Source organism: Tasmannia lanceolata, unplaced genomic scaffold (assembly GCF_043159265.1).
Source record: "Tasmannia lanceolata isolate RefF3 unplaced genomic scaffold, GAP_Taslan_0.1 ptg000038l, whole genome shotgun sequence".
Taxonomy (NCBI): Eukaryota; Viridiplantae; Streptophyta; class Magnoliopsida; order Canellales; family Winteraceae; genus Tasmannia; species Tasmannia lanceolata.
In genome coordinates, this window is record NW_027518715.1 from 2,394,295 (window position 1) to 2,415,848 (window position 21,554).

Consider the following 21,554-nt stretch of genomic DNA (forward strand, 5'->3'; position numbering starts at 1 on the left):
AGTGGGGGGCAATATGTTGGGGGTAAAATCGGCACCCACCTTGGACTAAACTACTTCCTCGACCCAAACATGGCTCAAGGAAGTGGGGGAAAATATGTTGGGGGTAAAATCGGCACCCACCTTGGATGAGCGACACGTGCCATTTCCGACTATATCGGAACCGACCTAGTAATTTTCATATGAATTATTACGTGCCTTATCTTGTCCGAATAAGTAGCGACATCCAAATTGGGAAACCAATTCTTATGAAGGTAATGCGTCCTGAGGCGGGAACTCTCTACCTATTGGGGGTTCATTAATAAGTAACTTGCTTGTTAAGGGACGTAGGATATCTATTAAAAATAGATATGAACTTATCTCCCGGGGAATTCGACCAATTAAGGAAGACTCCTAAAACAGTAAGATTCTAAGCATCATGGACTCTATTCTCTATAAAAAGGATCCTTATATTCATAATGGAACTACGTTAGACTTGATCCTTAAAGAAGGGGTACGTAGACAACCTGAGAAAACCAGGTTCAGTCAAATCATCCCTCACCTCCTCTTCGTTGGTAACACTTCCGAACTTCATCTCCTTCCATTCAATTCACCTGTGATTCTGATTTCTAGCTTAAATATTGTAGTATCATAATTCTGGTACTCTTAATATCTTTCTGTGAGTGCAAGTTGCTTACAGGAACAACTCTATCACCGCTAGATCGTGTAGAACGGATTTCAGCATCATCACCGGGTGGCCGAATGGAGTGAAATATTCATAGTCAATAAACCGATTAAATGTTGTCTGTGTTTAGATAACGACACTGTGGGTCTGTTGGAATTTTTAACTAGTTGTTGTTAGCATACGGAGTATTGCAACAGTAGTAAAAAAGTTAACGAAAGAAACAAAGTGAGCCGTGTCATTATTAAAATATGGTGCAACATCACACACTAGGTTGAAAGGAACTTATAATCACAAAATTACAAATATTGATTTTGTCTTGAATAATATTTGAGAAATTAATTGAAGGGAACTAGCGTCCTGTTGCACGTGAGAGCAGCCACAGAGGCTCCCTTTTCAGCAGATTTTATCTTCATTTACAAGGTGGCTGCTCTCACATGCAACAGACTATCCGCAAAATGCCTTTTGCGATGGACGCAAGCAAATCCCTTAATTGAATAACGTTACTAAATAAAACTGAAAAAAAAGAACAAAACAAGCTAATATAATGTGGATTGCAAGCAAAACAGAAATCCATTTTGTATCCCCCATGGATTACCAAAAAAAGGCTCTGAAAATGACCAAAGTCACGAGTGAATTGAAGAAGCTCACAAATGTGGAACCGGGTTCGTATTAAAGTTAGAAATTGTAAACTCAAATTAGACGCAAGAGTCGCACTAGACTGATAGACAAAGCCCAAAAGATTCATGGGTGGAAGTCTCATAAATTTATGGATACGCTAATATAAAATGGACTAAGTAAATAGGGATTATGCCTTTATCCTTCTCTTCACCTAACAAGGACGCCATAGATACTTTGGACGACTTACTAAGCGATTTGGAGATCACCAAATAAGCCTCCTAATGAGCACTCTCCCCTCACAATCTAATAAAGATGAGACCTGATGGGGTGTAAAAACTCAAACCTATCACAGGCCGACACCTGTCCTAGAGTAGGTGAACTCAAGCCTATCACAGGCCGACACCTGTCTTGGAATAGGTGAACTCAAGCCTATCACAGGCCGACACCTGTCCTGGAGTAGGTGAAGTCAAGCCTATTACAGGCCGACACCTGTCCTCGAGTAGGTGAACTCAAACCTATAGCAGGCCTGCATCTGTCCTGGCGTAGGTCATCCCACGTCATCGAGTTTCCCTCTATAAAAGGGGGTTCGAAGTTCAAACCAAGGGGTAATAACCTTCCTCTCCTCAGAAAACTCTAAAACTAGCTCTGTACTCCTGCTCATATACTGACTTGAGTGTCGAAGGACCTGTCCGGAGTAACACCCGGGTTGGTCTTCTGACCTCGTTTGCTTCTGTGCAGAACACAGTCACTTCACCTCAATCCCGCCAAATTCGACTCCTTCACTTCGGTTCCTCTGGTCATCCAGCTCAGCCCTTACGTCACTGCCGTACCTGTTACCGATTTTCGGTCTAACAGATTGGCGCCATCCGTGGGACCCTGTAACTAAAAGCTGTCCAAACCTCTTACAAAAATGGCAGGGCGCAAGAGTGCGTGAATACCGACCGCACGGACTACCCAAATCGTGTTACCTCGCAGGACCCGGGGTGAGCGAATCGCCTCACTGATGGTGGCAGCCTCTGCTATAGCTGAACAGAGCCCGGCTCGTTTGGAACACCTCAACCCTATGCCCACTCCGGACCAAGTTCAAGCTCTTTTTCAGCAGATGACAGCTCTGGTTGGTCAATACCAGCAACTACTCCAGGCGCCTCCCCAATCTCCTCCAGAAGCTTCACGACCCGTACAAGAAAGGTCGTATATTCACAGAGGAGAGGCAGCGCGCCACGATGAAAATCAGACTCACCACTCAAGGCAAGCCCATCACTCCGGGGCCAGGCATGAGCATACGGAGCCTCACCGCCGCCGAAGGTCGCGGTCCCGCTCTCCGCGAAGGCCCCGAGCTCGTGAAAACCACACACAACAAGAGAAGTTTCGGCCTCGTCAAAAGAGTCCGGAAAGTCAGTCTGGCTCTGTGGCGAGCCCATCAGTAGAAAGAAACAGATCACCGGACCAGCCAAACCGCAGAGCTAATCCGATGCTACGGAGGATGGAAGAAATGGATCACCGAATAGAAGAGCTGGCAAAAGATCAGAGCCGGCCCGCTTCTAGGGCGTTCTCGAGCAGAACGCAGTTCACCGACGATGTCATGGGTGCCCCAGCACCCAGAGGATTTAAAATGCCAACCGTCCCGCAATACGACAGGACCACTGACCCTGTGGACCATTTAGAGACGTTCAGAGCGATGATGCTCCTCCACGGCGCATCCGATGGCTTCCTTTGCAGAGCATTCCCGACAACACTGACTGACACGGCCCGGGACTGGTACTCCAGAATCAAACCGAACTCCATTGGCAACTTTGAGGATCTTGGGGACGATTTGGTCCCCCATTTTATGAGCAGCCGCAGGCCAAGGAAAACAACAGCATCCCTGATGGCCTTGCGATAGGAGGATCACGAACCCCTCAAGGCGTTCGTTCACCGCTTCAACAGGGAGGCACTCCAAGTACCGAATTTGGACCCCTCAGCGGCAATGAGCGCGCTCATCGCGGGCGCCAGATCCAATGACTTCCACCGCTCAGTGGCTCGCCAAAATCCGCACTCACTGGCGGATCTAATGACCGGAGCTGAGGAGTACATAGCAGTGGAGGAAACGTTGGCAGCCCTGGACTTGACTCGGAGGAGAACCTCTGAGGACAAGAACCCTACCAAGCAGCGTAGGGAGGATAAGGCCCCCAGAAGAGAGAAGTCCCCCCAAAGGAGAAAAGAGAACTTCACGCCTCTCAACACCTCCCGAAAACATATATTGGCCGCCATCAGTGGAGAAGACTTCGTGAGGTGGCCAACCAGAATGATCTCCAAAGGGAACAAAAGAGACCAATCAAAATACTGTCGGTTCCACAGGGACCAGGGACCACGGCCACGACACAGACGAATGTTGGCAACTCAAGGAAGAGATTGAGCAGCTGATTGGCCGGGGCTACTTGAAAAAGTATATCCGAGGTGACGGCCCCAGAAGGGAGCGCAGAGAAAAGAGTCCTCAGGGCCGCAGCCCTCGACGGTCGCAGCCGCCCTCTGTCCGGAACCAATCTCCCCTGCCGCCCAGTTCGCAGCCAGAGACACAGCGACCCCAGCCAAGGGGGGTATCGGCACGATTATCGGCGGACCAGCCGCGGGGGGCACATCAACCGCTGCTCGTAAAGCATATGCACGCCGACTCAACACCATGTACACATGCAGCAAGAAGACGAAGACGGAGAACGAGATCTCCTTTTCAGATGTGGACCTCGACAACCTGATACTGCCTCACGATGACGCCTTGGTTTTAACCATGCTCGTTGGAAACTGGGAAGTAAAGAAAATACTTGTTGATAACGGGAGTTCAGCGGACATCCTGTATTATCATGCTTTCCAGAAGATGATGATAGGCGACGACCGTCTGAAGCCGGCGAACTCAGACCTGTTCGGTTTCTCAGGAGAGGTTGTGAAAGTGGAGGGACAAATTGAACTCTCAGTCCTGGTCGGAGAACCGCCCTGCCAAGCCTTTGCCATGGTCAATTTCCTAGTAGTGAGGGCCACTTCGGTCTATAACGCTATTTTAGGACGGCCTGGCCAGAACTTGATCCGTGCAGTCGCTTCCGCGTATCACCAAAAGATGAAATTCATAACGCCAAACGGCGTGGGAGAAGTTCGGGGAGACCAACCCCAGTCCAGAGAGTGCTATGCAATGGCACTCAAAGGCAAAAATGCGGTGGAATCGTTGCCGATTGAGCTACTCGATCTGAGGGACGAATTTCGGGGGACTCAATCCGCCAAAGACCTCATCTCCGTCCCGTTGAGCCCAGACGACAATGATAAAGTCGTTCAGATCGGCTCCTCTCTTAGCAGCAGTATCCAGCACCACGTCACCGAGTTTCTTCAAGACAATGCGGATGTCTTTGCGTGGGCTCCCGTTCATATGCCCGGCATCGACCCAGAGATCAGCACGCACAGACTCGGTGTTGACTAAACTTGTAGGCCGGTGAAACAGAAAAGAAGGCATTTCGCTTTCGAGAGACGGCAGGCGATAAAAGAAGAAGTGGAGAGGCTTTTAAAGGCTGACTTCATTCGAGAAATCCAGTACCCGGACTGGTTGGCAAACGTAGTCCTGGTAAAGAAAACAAATGGGAAGTGGAGGACCTGCGTTGATTTCACTGATCTGAACAAGGCCTACCTCAAGGACAGTTATCCGCTCCCGAAAGTCGACCAGCTCATTGACGCCACCGCAGGTCACGAGCTGCTGAGCTTTATGGATGCCTTCTCTGGGTATAATCAAATCAGAATGTATGAGTCAGACATACCAAAGACTTTGTTTGTGATAGATCACCAAAGACTTTGTTTGTGACAGATCAGGGGACGTACTGCTACCGTGTCATGCCCTTTGGCCTCAAAAATGCCGGAGCCACTTATCAAAGACTCGTGAACAGACTCTTCCACAAGCAGATCGGCCGTAACATGGAAGTCTATGTCGACGATATGCTGGTCAAAAGCTGAAGTGCACAGGATCATGTGTCCGATCTGAGAGAAACATTTTAGGTCCTGAAAAAGCACAACATGAAGCTCAACCCCACCAAGTGCACTTTCGGCGTCAGCTCAGGAAAGTTCTTAGGATTTATGGTAAGCCAGAGAGGAATAGAGGCCAATCCAGAAAAGATCAGGGCCATGGTGGAGCTCACTCCACCAAAAACTATCAGAGAAGTGCAACGGCTCACAGGAATGGTGGCCGCGTTGGGGCACTTCATCTCGAAATCTGCAGAGAGGTGCCTACCCTTCTTCAACGCAGTCAATGGACTCAAGACTGCGCCCTGGACAAAGGAGTGCCAAACCGCATTCGAAGAATTAAAGCAGTACTTATCCTCTCCACCACTGTTGACAAAGCCGGAGCTAGGTGAGAAGCTACTCCTGTATTTGTCTGTAAGCCCCACGACTCTAGCAGCCGTCCTAGTTCGTGAAGAGCACCGCCAGCAAAAGCCTGTCTATTATGTCAGCAAAGTTCTCCATGATGCCGAAATCAGGTACCGGCGGGTCGAGAAATTGGCTTACGCGCTGGTGATGGCAGCCAGGAAGTTGAGGCCATATTTTCAAGCCCACACTATAAAAGTCCTGACCGATCAGCCGCTCAGGCAAGTTCTCCATCGACCAGACATCTCGGGACGACTCGTGAAATGGGCCATGGAGCTGAACGAATTCAACATCCAGTACGCGCCAAGACCAGCGATCAAGGCTCAAGTGCTGGCAGACTTCGTAGCTGAGTGCACCATCCCCCAGCAGATCATGGAATCCGAAATTGTTCAAACACCAGTTGTGATAAAGGCACTCACAACGGAGGAACAATCAGAAGATGGGACTAAAGTGGCAATCATCCCCGCACCAGCAGAACAGGATCCATCAACCGCCGAACTAATCTGGAAAGTGTACGTCGACGGATCTTCAAACAAGGGCGGCTGTGGAGCCAGTTTGGTTCTCACCGGACTCGATAACTTCACCGCAGATTATGCCCTGAGGTTCGGATTCCGCGCATCCAACAATGAGGCAGAGTATGAAGCCCTCCTCGCCGGAATGAATCTCGCAGTTCAGACCAGAGCCCAAAGGCTTAAAGCGTACTGAGACTCCCAACTGGTGGCAAACCAGATTCAAGCAGTCTACGAGGCCCGCGACGAGTGTATGGTCAAATACCTCTCCAAGGTCCGCCAGCTAACCAGCAAGTTCAAAAGTTTTGAAGTCATCAGAATCCCCAGAACAGAGAATGCAAAAGCAGATGTGCTATCCAAGCTGGCCGCCTCCGGGTACACCACTCTCGGGAGTATATGTATGGAGTTCTTACAGAAATCTAGTATTGAAAGTGAGGCCGCTGAAGTAATGCAGGTGGAGCACGAGCCCTACTGGATGGACGAAATCATTGAATACTTGCGTACTGGAAAGCTTCCCGAAGCAAAGAGGGAGGCCCGCAAGGTGACACAGAGAGCAGCTCGGTTTTCCCTCGATGGTGAGAATCTGTACAAAAGATCGTACACTCTCCCGTACCTAAAGTGCCTCCGGCCAGGCGACGCCACGTACACCCTGCAAGAGACGCACGAAGGGATCTGTGGAGAACATCTGGGGGGCAAGGCCCTAACAATCAAAGTGCTGCTCAGAGGCCTGTACTGGCCTACCTTAAGACAAGATGCACTGAGTCTGGTTAGAAGGTGCGAGAGATACCATAAATTCTCTCCCGCCATCCACCAGCCTGCCGTGTCGATGGCCCCGATCATCAGCCCACTCCCTTCGCAGTATGGGGGATAGACATCCTGGGCCCCTTTCCACCGGCCTCCGGAAGACGCGCGTTTGTAGTAGTCTCGATTGACTATTTTACCAAGTGGATGGACGCTGAACCTCTGGCCCAGATCACAGAGCAAAACGTGCAGAACTTCTTCTGGAAATCAGTAGTTTGCAGATTTGGGATTCCCCGTGTTTTGATAACGGAAACGAGAGACAGTTTGATTGCAAGAACTTCCGAAAATTCTGCTCCGACTTGAAGATTGAGCAGAGATTCACTTCAGTGGCGCACCCTCAGACGAATGGGTAGACAGAAGTGACAAACAGGATCCTGCTTCAGGGAATTAAAAAGAGGCTGGATGATAAGGTTGGCCGATGGGCAGATGAGCTTTATCATGTCTTGTGGGCGTATCGAACCACATCAATAGGAGAGTCACCATTCAACTTGTCCTTTGGGACGGAGGCGGTAATACCCGTCGATGTGGGCGCCCCGTCTCCCAGGGTCATCAACTTCAGCGAGCAACTCAATGATGACGGGCTCCGTGCGAACCTCGACTTGCTGGAAGAAGCCCGGGAAGAGTCTCGAATTAGGGTCACCGTCTACAAGCAGAAAGTGTCCAACTACCATAATTCAAAGATACGCCGCAGAGAATTCCGAATAGGAGATTTAGTGCTGAGGAAAGCTGCCGTCTCCCAACCAAAAAAAGTCGGAAAACTCTCCCCGACCTGGGAGGGGCCGTATCGAGTGAAAGAAGTAATTCGCCCAGGAAGTTATAAGCTGGAGACACTGGAGGAGCACCTATTACCCCATGCATGGAACTCCAAGAATCTCAGGAAATACTATCAGTAGGCAGACGTCGGGCGTGAAAGGTAATTTTGTAAATGTAAATACATGTTAAATATGGATGATATGGAAACTCTTTTGCAGATCTCCGCGCCTCCTGGAAACCCAGCTCGCTAAAACTAGGGTACTCGCTGCTTAGTTCGCCACGGCTCGTCTCCGCAAATACCGGGAGCTCACTCCTGTTCCTGAACCAGCCCGGACACAAAAACCAACGCCGCTTGGAAACCCAGTTCGCTAAAACTCGGGTACTTATTATTTGGAAACCCAGTTCACTAAAACTAGGGTACTCGCTGCTTGGTTCGTCACGACTCGTCTCCGCAAAGGCCGGGAGCTCACTCCTGGTCTGGAACCAGCCCGGACGCAAAAACCAACACCGCTTGGAAACCCAGTTCGCTAAAACTCGGTACTTATTATTTGGAAACCCAGTTCACTAAAACTAGGGTACTCGTTGCTTGGTTTGCCACGGCTCGTCTCCGCAAAGGCCGGGAGCTCACTCCTGGTCCGGAACCAGCCCAGACGCAAAAACCAACGCCCCTTGGAAACCCAGTTCGCTAAAGCTCGGGTACTCATTACTTGGAAACTCAGTTCGCTAAGGGTACTCCCCACTAGGAAACCTAGTCGCTAAGGCTAGGGTACTCGATGGTTAGAACACCACGGTTTGCCCCCGCCAGGACCAGGTTTAACCTGAGTTCGAAACGCCTGTCTAAAGTGTTATCAACACAGCATAGAACCAAACAGTATTAACCAGAAGCAGACAAGTGGAGGGGGAGTGAACAATAAATTTTGCTTTCCATTCATGAATAAGGCCTCAAAAGGCTGTTACAAAAGTTGGGCCTCCAAGGGACCATTACAAAAGAAATCATCAAAAGAGAAGGAAGAAGGGGAACTCAAGGCACCCCTTGGCTACCATCCCGTACTGGATCCGCCTCCGGGGCCACGGGTGCAGCAGTGGTGGCCGGCTCGTCACCACCAATCGTCGGTGGGTCAGGGAGAACCATCCCCGTCAAAACCACGGCCGGATTGGATTCCTTAACCTGCTCAAGGCAGTCAAAGAACCCAATATTGTACGCCTCGCTAGACAGGATAACGAGTTCGTTCTCCTTTTTCTGAACGGACGCTATCTGCCTCTCCTGGGCTCTCTCCTTCTGGATGCTGAGGGCTTCTGCTGCCTTCTCCTTCTGTGCGGCCAGCTGAGCTACAAAATCTTCTTTGAGCCGCTTGTTTTCCTCGGCCGACTTTTCAACTGACCTCTGTAGCTCCTTTGTCTCCTGGATCAACTTCCCGTTCTCCTCCTCGGACTTTGTTATCGCCTGCGAAAACTTCTGGCTCTTCTCGCGGAGGTCATTGTAATACAATAAAATCTACAAACCAGCCAGTGTTAACACAGGAAAGCGAGGCAAGAAATAAAGATAAACAAGCACTCAAGGGCCATCTCACCTCGTAAGCTGATGAAAATATGGCCTCGTCAGCCGCAGCCGGAGGTTCGTTGAGAACCTGGAGCTTGTCATTGCTGAGGAGAACTTTACTAAGGAGCTCCTTAGCCACCCGGGTCTCACCAAGGCCGATATTATTTTTCTGGACGGCCCAATTCGGCTGAACAACGTTGTCTCCGGTCCTCGCCGGGGGAGGACGGGCTCCAACAGATGTCCCTCCCGACTTAGAGGACTCCGCACCCCTGCCATGGACGCCCACCAACCTCACTGTAGTCTTGGCTTTGGGGGGCGGCGGTGTGGCCTGGGTTGGGGCTGGACTCGCCATCTCTATGGCCTTTCTTTTCTGGCCCTGGTGGGCCTTCCCAAATGCCCCCTTTCTCATTTTGTCTACCAGGGACTGCTGCTGCATCTCTGAAAGTCAACATAGGCAAACAAAATCAGTCCCAAAAAAAAAAAAAAAAAAAATAGGAAAAAGGATTTTAAAACGAGACTAGCCACATACGTGCCGGGGTCACAGCACTAAACCCAAGCCCAACCAGAATCTCTTCCCCTTGGAAATACGAACAATGAATGGGTCCCTCACGGTCCAGCTCCTCCCGGATTAAGGCAAACGTCCTCACATCCTCGCCCTCAAGAAGCGGCTTGCGACTCATTGCGACTGTGTCTGGGGTGCCCCATTTCAGAGGAACCGGCCAGGGCTCATTGGACTCCCTGTCCTCTACGTAAAAGAACCTGTTCCTCCATAAATGTATCGAAGAGAAAATGCCAGTAATCATTTTCACCTCCGGGCGCTGGCTAATGTAAATCCAACCCCCGCCCTTGTGCCTCTTCAATTGCGCACACGCGCGGAACAACGGCACAGACAAGTTCCTCTGAAGACGGCCCTGGACGAGGTATACGAACCCCGTCAGCAGCCTCCATGAGTTTGGCACAACCTGAGCTGGGGACAGCCCATAGTGTCGAAGCACCGCAGCGAAGAATGGGTGCAGAGGGAACCTGAGTCCGGCCCTCAGCGACTCATCATATATACAAACATCAGAACTTTCGTTACAGGCCCTATCTCCCTTCGTCGCCTCCCTCAGTCCAAACCTGGAGGGGACACAGTACCTGTCCCTAATGTCCACCATCGTGGACTCATCAAGGTAATTCTCCTCGTGAAGGGCCTGTACGTTGTATTTAGGATTGGCGTCCATCCGGGCCCTCGCTATGACCTCAACGGCCCGGCCAGGGGGAAACGTTGTGGACGCCTCAGCGGCGTCACTACCAACACTCCCCTCTGCTCGGAGATAACTATCCGTTGGAAGCGGAGTGGTGTTCAGATCCAAAAATCACTTCGTCCCCAACCACCTCGTCATCACTATCTACGATATTTCACACTGATATCGGGACTCGCCATCTGAGGGGCTGGTGTCCAGATCGGCCTATCCTGGGTCATAATTGACGACCTAGACCCTGAGCTACTAGAAGACGACTCCCCTGAACCGGACTCAGAACTAGAGCTACTACTTGACATAAAAGCAGGAAAATAAATGAATGAAAGGTGTGCCCAAGAAGATTACCGGACAGAACTGAAATCTCCCGGTTTCAAACTGATAGCTCCCGAATCTGCAACCGTTCACAACCACGCACTACGCAAGCCGAACTGACAGAGAGGAGAAGAGAAGGCGAGAAGAAAGTAAGAAGTGAAAAGTGAAAAATGAAAGGTAAAAAGCCTCCTTTTATAAACTTTACTAAGGCGGTTCACATTTAATACAAGGCACGCACATCGAGAACCCCTGTATAAAGGCCGCGCGTTTCTCATTAATGATGCACACGCACTTCGAGGTGAAGGCGTAAGCGAATACGCACGTATCTCTAAGAAGCTAAGGGCATCCGTTATGTGCTCATTCATCAGTCCGGCCCAAGCCGGACTGGATATGACGCGTTCCGAAAAACGACAAAAATTGGTCCGGCCCAAGCCGGATTGGATATGACGCGTTCCACAAAACGACAAAAATCAGTCAGGCCCAAGCCGGACTGGATATGACGCGTTTAGAAAAACGACAAAAATCAGTCCGGCCCAAGCCGGACTGGATATAACGCATTCCGCAAAACGACAAAATCAGTCCGGCCCAAGCCGGACTGGATATGACGCGCTCCGAAAAACTACAAAAATCAGTCGGGGCCAGATATAACGCGTTCCGCAAAACGACAAAAATCAGTTCGGCCCAAGCCGGACTGATGGCTTAAAACCGGACTGACAGATTTCCGGACTTATTTCCAGGCCGGACTAACAAATTTCCGGACTCATTTCCAGGCCGGACTGACAAATTTCCGGACTCATTTCCTGGCCGGATTGATAAATTTCCGGACAGATTCCGTCCGTTCAAAAATGTAACTCACCACACTTCCCCAAGTCACTACAATGACTTGGAAAAGTGGGGGGCAACTGATGGGGTGTAAAAACTCAAACCTATCACAGGTCGACACCTGTCCTGGAGTAGGTGAACTCAAGCCTATCACAGGCCGACACCTGTCCTGGAGTAGGTGAACTCAAGCCTATCACAGGCCGACACCTGTCCTGGAGTAGGTGAACTCAAACCTATAGCAGGCCTGCATCTGTCCTGGCGTAGGTCATCCCACGTCATCGAGTTTCCCTCTATAAAAGGGGGTTCAAAGTTCAAACCAAGGGGTAATAACCTTCCTCTCCTCAGAAAACTCTAAAACTAGCTCTGTGCTCCTGCTCATATACTGACTTGAGTGTCGAAGGGCCTGTCCGGAGTAACACCCGGGTTGGTCTTCTGACCTCGTTTGCTTCTGTGCAGAACACAGTCACTTCACCTCAATCCCGCCAAATTCGACTCCTTCACTTCGGTTCCTCTGGTCATCCAGCTTAGCCCTTACGTCACTGCCATACCTGTTACCGATTTTCGGTCTAACAAGACCGAATGGGGTGCAATATGGTCTCAAAGAAGCACAAGAATGCCGTCTATGTCTTAATAATGACACTGAACACTATTGGCTCTGTTGGTTTTTTTGAGTAGTTGTTGATAGCTTTTGGAATAGGGAAATGATATTCATAGAACCATATTTTCCAGCGCAAAAGGCATTTCGTGGCTGGTCTGTCGCATGTCACACAACCTACCTCATGAATGAAGACAACAACTTTTGTCTTCACCCACGAGGTGGCTAGTCTAACATGCGACAGACCAGCCGCGAAATGACTTTTGCGATGGACACTAGCAATTCCCTTTCACAAATCATGTTGTATTTTAGTATTTAAATAGCTGCAAAAGGTTATTATATTTCCCAAAAGCTCTCCCAAGCCAATTAAAGAGGAAAAGACAAGTGTGTGTGCAAATATCCAAATTATGGCTGTGCTGATAACATTTCCCCTGAGTAATGCCAAGGTTTAAAATTTCGATTTCGGTACCAGTTTCGGACTTCCCTAAAACCGAAATTTGGTACTCTCGTTCGAAATTCAGGAGAGAAATTTCAAATTTCCGAAATTTTGTAACGCTTTTTAAAAAAAAATAAGTCTTCTCGAAATTTCGGCCGAAATTTGGTAAATGGCGAAATTAAATTTCGCCAAATACCGGTTTCGGTCCCCACCGAAAACCGAAATTTCGGTCGAAATTTTAAACCATGAGTAATACTACACCTTTAAAAAAAAAGGGATTTGCTAGGGACCATCTGACAAGGCATTTCGCGGATGGGCACTAGCAAATCTCTTGAAAAAAAAAACTTAATTAAAGAAGTGTAAGACAAAGTGAGCAGTGTTATTATCAAAAGATTGACTGCCAAAGCCCCAAAGAATAACGAGTGGAAGTATAGCTTAAATGTATGGATGAAACGTTAGCATCAGGGAATAAACGATGGATTATGCGAATAGGTTGCATCATTCCTATTGAGAGCCTTTTCTTAAGCCGATTGAAACAGGAGAGAAGATGTTAAAAAAATAGGGGATTTGCTAGGGACGGATGCAGAAAGGGGTTTTGCAGCTGACTGTTGCATCAAAGAGCAGCCACCTCATATTAAAGGAGGCGAGCTCTAACCCTAAATTAAAGGCAGCATCAGCATCAATGCATCATCATCACCCAAGAGTGTAAATAGAGAGGAGAAATCACATCGGAGAGTTGTAAAGTTGAGAAAATCCTGCCAACTTTGATGCTTATCTAAGAAAACAGATGAGGACACATGGATTCCTCCGCGCTTCAATCACTCCCTCCTGCAAGAGAATCATGCCCACTTTTAATTGCTTTGGACATTGCAGCAAGTATGTTCCTAAAATTCATGTAAATTTGACTAAGTTTTATAAATTATTTGATGATCTGGATCACAACAGAGTCACAGTAGGATTCGTTCTTCTTTCCAGCTGCACAACTCTTATTTATCATTGCCTTCTTCAACATGACTTGTAATTTCAAGATGAATTGGTGGTTTACATATTCCTTCCTTCTTACTCATGCTGTATGGATTCTACTCAGTTGCCCAATTCTGTATGTGGATACCATTACTCTTATGAGCATTATTTTATCCATTTGCACTTTTTGACCCTTATATGCTAGAAGACTACCCTCTTTCTGTATCTCTGCATCTACCATAACTTCTCCATGCACCTTCTTTGATGTCTATAATATCAATGTTGGGGTGAGAACTTATGTTTGCCAGAAGGTTACTCATTGGGTTCTCACTTTGGTTCTTCCGATCTAGGAAACTCTCATGTTCACTCTAAAATTATACCAATTGCCTACTGTTCAGATGATGATAGCGGGTGTAAAGTAAACAAATCAGTGTAAAGTGGCTTATAAAAGTTACAAAATGCTATAAATTCTTGTTATCTCGCTAAAAAAATAAAATTGGAAAATTTCAGTGACTGAGAAAGATGTCACATGATTCAGTAAAACTATTGAGCATGTCTAAACTTTTAGTACTAAACGTATTAGTTTAATCAATCAACGGATAAATTACTAAGGGAAATGATATTGCCACGCCTCATTGACACTAACAACACACCCTTTTCTGTCGGCTTGTAACATCATACGAACTGGGGCGGTAATAGCTCCTCAAAATGGTATTTGCCTTTTAAACTAAAAGAAAAATGCAAAAATTACAGAGCACCAAATGGACTGTACATTTGCAACTCTGCTACTTTGAGTGTAGATTCGTCTACTTCACTTGAAGTTTCTGTCATCTTCATCTTCTTCATCTTCTCTATGCTCGAAAATCTGTTCCTTGCAATATTGGCATTGTTTTAATAATTTCTTTCAATTTCGATTTCTCAAACCTCGATCTCCAATCCTACGCCAGATCTAATGACTTAGATCTCAGCCTTTCTTGCTTCATCTTTCAATTTCATGTAGCTGAGATTAATGTTTTAACGGGTTGAGGCTCAAGCTCAATTGGTAAAGACTATGGGTCACCGGAATCAAGAATCAATAATGGTATCACATTCCAATTCAAATCCATTTCCCCCCGCAAACGGATAATGATTCCAATTCCAATGTTTGTGCAAGCACTGGAATTTATCTAGGGAATCAATCATGATTCTCATTCTAGTGTTTGGTACTGTCCCGACCAACGCCGGAATGGAATTAAATTTTCAATGATTATTTCAATCAATAATACTTGTTTTTTCCTAATGGTGAGCTAGCTTGCCCAATCACATGGGTCCCACATTTTGGGGAGTGATCCAAACCATTCATTTGCAAGGCCTTATCATAGATAGGGGGTGTACCAAAAATCAGCTCCATAGGATCATCCTAACCCCTCCATTTGTGGAGGACAAATATGGGGCAGATTTGTGTCTGTGTAAGGGACTTTCAAATGAATGGTTTGGATCATCCTAACAAAGTGGGCCCCCATGTGATTGGGCAAGCTAGCTCACCAACACTTTCCTCTATATATATATATATATATATATATATATATATATATATATATATATATATATATTACTAAAACATTGATGCTATAGAAATGTGATTGTCTACAACTTAGTGGAATCAAAAAGCAAATTGAGGTTTAGGCACATAAAAGATGATAGCACTCTGTTTTCAAGGAACAAAAGATCAATGACGAATAAAATGAGGCAATCTTACGAAGAGAAGAGATCCGGTGGCGACAGAAATCACTTGCATTGTGGCTTCAAGTGGGAGATATGAACTCCAAATATTTCCATAGAACTGCGAACTCACGAAGACAGATTAACTCCATTAATTGCCTCAAGGATGGGGATTCCATAATCGAAGACCAAAATCTCATCAAAGCCTAAATTGTGGAATACTACTTGATGTTATATTCTAGGTCTTCGGAGTGGCGACCGAAGCTGGCTGGAATCCAATTCAAAAGTATTTCTACTAATCATTGTTTAATGCTGGATCGGTGTTTCTCCGAGGAGGAGGTTGAACAAACCATTCACTCAATGGCCAGAGATAAAGCCCCGGGCTGGATGGTTTTCCAATGGCCTTTTTCCAGCAATTTTGGAGTCTGTTAAAGGGCCACATCATGGCTTCTTTCCACGAATTCTAGGAAAGAGGAATCATCGGCGAGGCAGCAAAGACAACTTTCATCGCCCTAATCCCAAAAAAAGAAGGAATTATTAGAGTTAAGGATTTCTGCCCGATTAGTTTGATGCATAGTATCCCTAAAATAATCATCAAGCTGCTAGCAAGAAGAGTGAAGCATATTATGGGGGGTATCATATCCCAATTCCAAGGAACTTTTGTTGAATCCCAGTTCCAAGGAACTTTTGTTGAATCCCAGTTCCAAGGAACTTTTGTTGAATCCCAGTTCCAAGGAACTTTTGTTGAATCAAAGAAAATCCTCGATGGGGTCCTCATTGCCAATGAACTTATTGACTCGGTGAAGGGAAGTGGACATTCGGGCCTAGTTTTCAAGGTAAACATTGAGAAAGCTTATGATCATGTTGATTGGGACGTCCTCGACTTCATACAAGAAATGATGGGCTTTGGTCCAAAATGGAGGATGTGAGTCAGGGCACTCATATCATTTAACTCTTTCTCGGTCATCATTAATGGCTCTGCGGAGGGTTTTTTAAAGGCATCAAGGGGTATCCGCCAGGGGGATCCTTTATCTCCATACTTGTTTATAATGGTGGTAGAAGCCCTCAACCAGATGATGATGACAACAAGTAGATCGGGCCTGATTCGGGGGCTGCAAGCTGGACCTTCTGGAGAAGAAATTACGCATCTCCAATTTGCGGACGATACTCTAGTGTTCTTGCAGGACACCCCCCAAGCCATCCCTAATATCATGAAGATCTTTAAATGGTTCGAGGTCACCTCGGGCCTTAAAATTAACTTCAGTAAAAGTATGCTCTTGGGTATCAACACGGGCCAGCGTGAGGTCCAGAGATTGGCACGGACAATCGGGTGCAACGCTGGGACCTTCCCTGTGTCCTACTTGGGCTTATCGCTTTGATTTGGGATTCCATCGGCTGCTCAATGGGATCCGGTGGTTGAAAGAATAGAGATGAAGTTAGCAACATGGAAAAAAGGTATATTTCTTTCGGAGGAAGAATAACATTAACAAAAGCGGCACTTTAAACATGCCGGTTTACTTCATGTCTCTATTCAAAATCCCGGTCATGGTGGCATTGACAATTGAAAGATTATAGCGTAATTTCTTATGGGATGGAGACAGCCAATCAAAAAAGCTGAAGCATTTAGTTAATTGGGAGAAGGTTATCCAATCTAAAAGGCATGGAGGATTGGGGATTGGGAACCTCAGGCTGCGAAACAAATCATCGCTCGAAAAATGGCTATGGAGGTATGGTGTGGAAAAACTGCACTATGGCAACGTGTAGTTGGGCTGAAGTATGGGTCCGAATGGGGGGACTGGAACATTAAAAAACCATTGGGAGGAAAGGGGTCAGGAGCATGGAAATCAATCTGTTGTGTTAAGGAAGATTTTGAACAGGAAATACACTACAAAGTGGGTAATGGCATGAAAGTAAGATTTTGGCTAGACCTCTAGTGTGGCAAATCTTTACTGAGTACGGAATTCCCAAGGTTATTTAGAATTGCATTAAGTCAGAATGCCACGGTTTCAGATTATTTGTCAGAGAAGGTCAAGGAGGCAGAGGCTTTTGGGATATCCGTTTACGGCGGAACCTCGAGGAGGAGGAAATCTGTGATTTACAAAGACTCTTATCTATTCTGGAATCGACATATTGCTCTCAGTTTAAGGAAGATGAACGGATATGGATCCCGGCATCCAATCGAGATTTCATAACAAAATCTTTTTTTACTACCTTAAACGCAGGCCATTCATCACCGATCGGGCGAGTTTGGAAATTTGTAGCCCCTCCGAGAGTGGTCGCTTTTGGTTAGACCCTGGTTCATAGAAAGATAAATACCTGCGACCGTCTGAAGAAAAGACACTTCAGCCTCGCAAGTATGTGCATCCTCTGCCAGCAACATGAGGAAACGCTGGATCATCTAATGCTACATTGCCCATATTCATACTACCTGTGGGTGAGAGCAGTAGGAGCTTTTGGAATATGTCGGGTATGCTCCGAATGTATCAGCTCCCTTCTCCTTCGGTTGTAATCTGGTCCTTTTAGTGACACAGGCAGAGTTTTATAGTCAACTTTCCCCTATGCCATTATTTGGAATTTCTGGAAGTGTGGACCCCGATCCGAGAGAGGCGGGGGGACGAGCCCCACACTAGTCTCAGGATCATCCACGCGAATGGAGAGCTCTACCAAGGAACTCTCGAAAGAAGTGCCCCTCACAGCAGGCAATACAAAGGGTGAGATACCTCTTGATTCGGGGACTAGCCCAGATTCGAGGCGTACCTTTAAACAAAGAAGAGTCGTCATCCAAGGAAGTGGGCCAAGGATCCCATACTATGCTCTGTTGCAACGGATAACCAGAGATATAAAAGAAGGTTCGTGCCTGGTTACGAATTTGGAAGGTCCGAAGAGCACCTCGTCCGCCCAAGTGCAAGCACCTGGTCTCTTATGTCATTTATTATTAATTTTGAAGAGTTTTGGGCGACAGTCATGTGAAATGAGAACTAATATCTCCGATAATACATCTATCTAATCATGCATGTTTCGGAGATGAATAATAAGCACATATAAAAGAAATGAAAGAAGTGTCGCCTAAGAATAGCTAGGTTATGAATGTCATACCTAATTGGTGTCTCAATTCTGGTGTGCAAACACATGCATGCTACAGCTAAAGGTATAAGATCTATACATGAAAGTAAGAAACACAGCAAAACATACAACACAAATCAACTCTATATATGACTAGATAAGATGAATCCTAAAACTCTAATGTGACTTGACTCGGACCAAGATGGCCGTCCATCCCAGTTGCTCTACGTATCCCGGCCTCGGGAAGAATCGGAGTCAACGTAGTTCGATGACCTATTCTAAACTACGATGCCTAATCATCTAGAACCGCTATCCTAGACTCGATCCACTAGACTCGACTGATTCTTAAAGCTTTTTGTACGATTATTTAAGTTCAAGTGAATTGTAATTTTTAGGACTCTCTATATGCCCTAACTAATGCAAGTTGATTAGCCTTAAGCTAATGCAGGTGGGCCCTACATCCTATGTGTAACTAGGTTGTGCATCCTAAAGAAAACTACGGGCTGACTATATGCTTCCTAGTCTAGCCATCGGTTCAACTAAATGTCTAACCGATCAACTCGAGGCCTCCTAAGTCTAGGGACACTCACACGACAAGACACACCATATCAATACAAATTAGGACAGACTCCTAACTCTAAAACACCCCAAACAACTAAGACAGACTCCTAACTCTAGGGAAAGATCTTTTTGAAAAGGTTTTGAAGAATTTTTGAATTTTTGGAAGGTTTTGAAATGCTTATTTTGAAAAGTTTTGCTGGACTTGGGATAAAGATCCCAAGCTGCACTACGTACCCTGTTGAAGGGGATCAAGCCAACGTAGTTCGAAACAGAATTCCTAACTACTCTCCTAATGACTCAAGATTTTTGAGAATTTTGGATTTTTCAGATATTTTGATGTTTTTGAAATTTCTGAATGTTTTTGAGTTTTTGACATCAGAGGACAAAATCCTTTCATCATAAGGGGAGGATAGACTCCTGAATATCCCGCAAAGGTTGAACAGCATCCTATGCTTTGCGGGGGGGACAGAATAACAACTCTGCAAGGGTTGGACAGCATCCTATACCTTGCAGGAGCGGATAAAATGACTTGATGAGAGGTTGGACGGAATCCTAACTCCTAAGATGATAGGACTGACTCCGGAAAGAAGGACTGACTCTCTAGCTAAGGACAAACTCCTATGCTAATGGAAAAGACTTTCTGGCTAAGGATAGACTCCTATGCTAGTGACTTTGAGAAAGGCTCTAATGAGACATGACATGTCTCCTAAAATCAAAGGATAACTAGGTCTAATGAGACAAAGCAAAGGGTTGAATTTTCCTACATGAGACATAGCCTGTCTCCTCAAAGGGGTGGGCTCAAGATGACTCTTTCATTGCCCTTGCAATGATAGAGGGAAACCTAATGTCTAGGGGATACACATCTAAAAGACTTGGGCAAGTCTTTTAAATAAAAGAGGGGAACACTATACAGACTATGCAAGTCCCCTAAGGATGGGCTTAAGCTAACGCCTTCATCGCCCTCACACAAGAGGGCAGTAAAGAACACTGAAAACTAGAAATTGAAAATTCCGATGAAGGAAAGAAAAATAATAAGGAAAAAGAATAAACACAATTTGAATATAACCTGAAATCTTGAAATATGAAGGGGAAAGGGCTGCTAATATCAAAGTGAAACGAGGGACACAAACATGAAAGTGCTAAGGGGCTATACATATCAATATGAAGTGAAAGATGTAAACACCAAAGTGGTAAGAGGGATGTACATATCAAAATGAAGTGAAGAATGTAAACACAAAAGTAGTAAGGGGCTGTATATATCAAAATGAGGAGATGGTTGCCATTATCAAGGGTATATGGGCTGCAAATATCAAAGTAACAGCTGTCAAAAATCAAGATGAAAAGGGGGCTGCATATGTCAAAGCAAAGTGAAGAGAACTACACATGTCAAAGCAAAGTGAAGAGAGCTGCACATGTCGAGGATATAAGAACTAACAAAATGGACAAAATGAAAACACTATTCCCTGTAATGAACAAAGTGACACTCGAGAATCCATGAGCAACAAAGAGTCTATTACAAATCTATAATTTTTTATTAGCATCAACAAATTACATTTACACTTCCCTAATTTACACCTTACACAACAGTTAGACATATAATTTTACTTAGCCAACTAGAGTTCATGTCATTCACAAATAATGACAGGCATACATATTTACTCAAGGACATAAGAAATTTTCATTTGAAACATAATAATTGCTTCCAGCAACATAGATCAACTTCATGCAGACGTTTTAAAAAAAATAAAAAAAATAAAAAAATGTCGTGTGGTCAAACTTAGAGCCTGCATATTCAACTATTTTGAAAATTGAATACAATCTCATATCAAAATTTCTTGTGAGATGGATATTTTTATACCAACAGGTAAATTTGTGTATACATACAACCAATGAAAAAACACAAACAATTGACTAAAGCATGCACAAAGTGCAGGTAAATCCTCTGTTTAGAGCAGAAAATATTTCGAAACACATTGATAGAAACAGAGCTAGAACTTGATGAACATTTCATTCAAAGGACCAACAAGATTTTCCTCAGATCTTTGGGAAAACAGTCATAAACTTTCATGTAATCATAGTAAAAAAAATCATAGTAATTAAATTATTTATAAAGAATGTATCTAATAAATTTAAAAATATATATATAATTCTCCAGATTCATATCCTCTATGAACATTTTACATACATAGTTTAGGCACAAGGAGGAACAGAGCATCTATCTTTGAAATTTGCATGCTATAAAACTAATCAAAACATGAAAACTCTCACATCAATATGACTCCGAGTAAATTCTCTATACAATCTACAAGTATCGAAATCATTTAAACATCACATATATCATAAAAGAATCACAGGCTTATAAGAGCAGCCATACACAAAAAAGAAAAGAAAAGAAAGTATAGATCAAGCATCATAGAAGATAAAATACAAGTCTAATTAACTTACCTGAAATGTTGCTTCCAAAGTAAATGTCAGGTATACTTCTAGAATTCTGAAATGATTGGAGCTTTAGATCTCCTTCATCTTGCATCAGTCAGGCAAATCAGACCGATGAAGAGAAAATGGAAGAGGTCGAATCTTGGTAGGATCTCTGGATGGTGAAGA

The 21,554-nt window shown here is 45.4% G+C and overlaps 1 protein-coding gene across 1 annotated transcript; it reads left to right on the top strand.

Moving 5' to 3' along the window:
• Nucleotides 1-5,467: 5,467 nt before the first annotated feature.
• LOC143862954 (uncharacterized) lies at nt 5,468-6,358 on the top strand. Its single transcript, XM_077373858.1, has 2 exons — nt 5,468-5,766; nt 5,875-6,358. The coding sequence occupies exons 1-2, from the start codon at nt 5,468-5,470 to the stop codon at nt 6,356-6,358; spliced, it is 783 nt and encodes a 260-aa protein (XP_077229973.1).
• The last annotated feature ends 15,196 nt before the right edge of the window (nt 6,359-21,554 follow it).

What these genes read in the sequence shown, in the direction of transcription:
- LOC143862954 (XM_077373858.1), top strand. Translation starts at nt 5,468, where the DNA reads ATGGTGGCCGCGTTGGGGCACTTCATCTCGAAATCTGCAGAGAGGTGC. An exon ending in CTCCATGATGCCGAAATCAG is followed by an intron (nt 5,767 to 5,874) that starts GTACCGGCGGGT and finishes TCAGCCGCTCAG; the next exon opens with GCAAGTTCTCCATCGACCAG.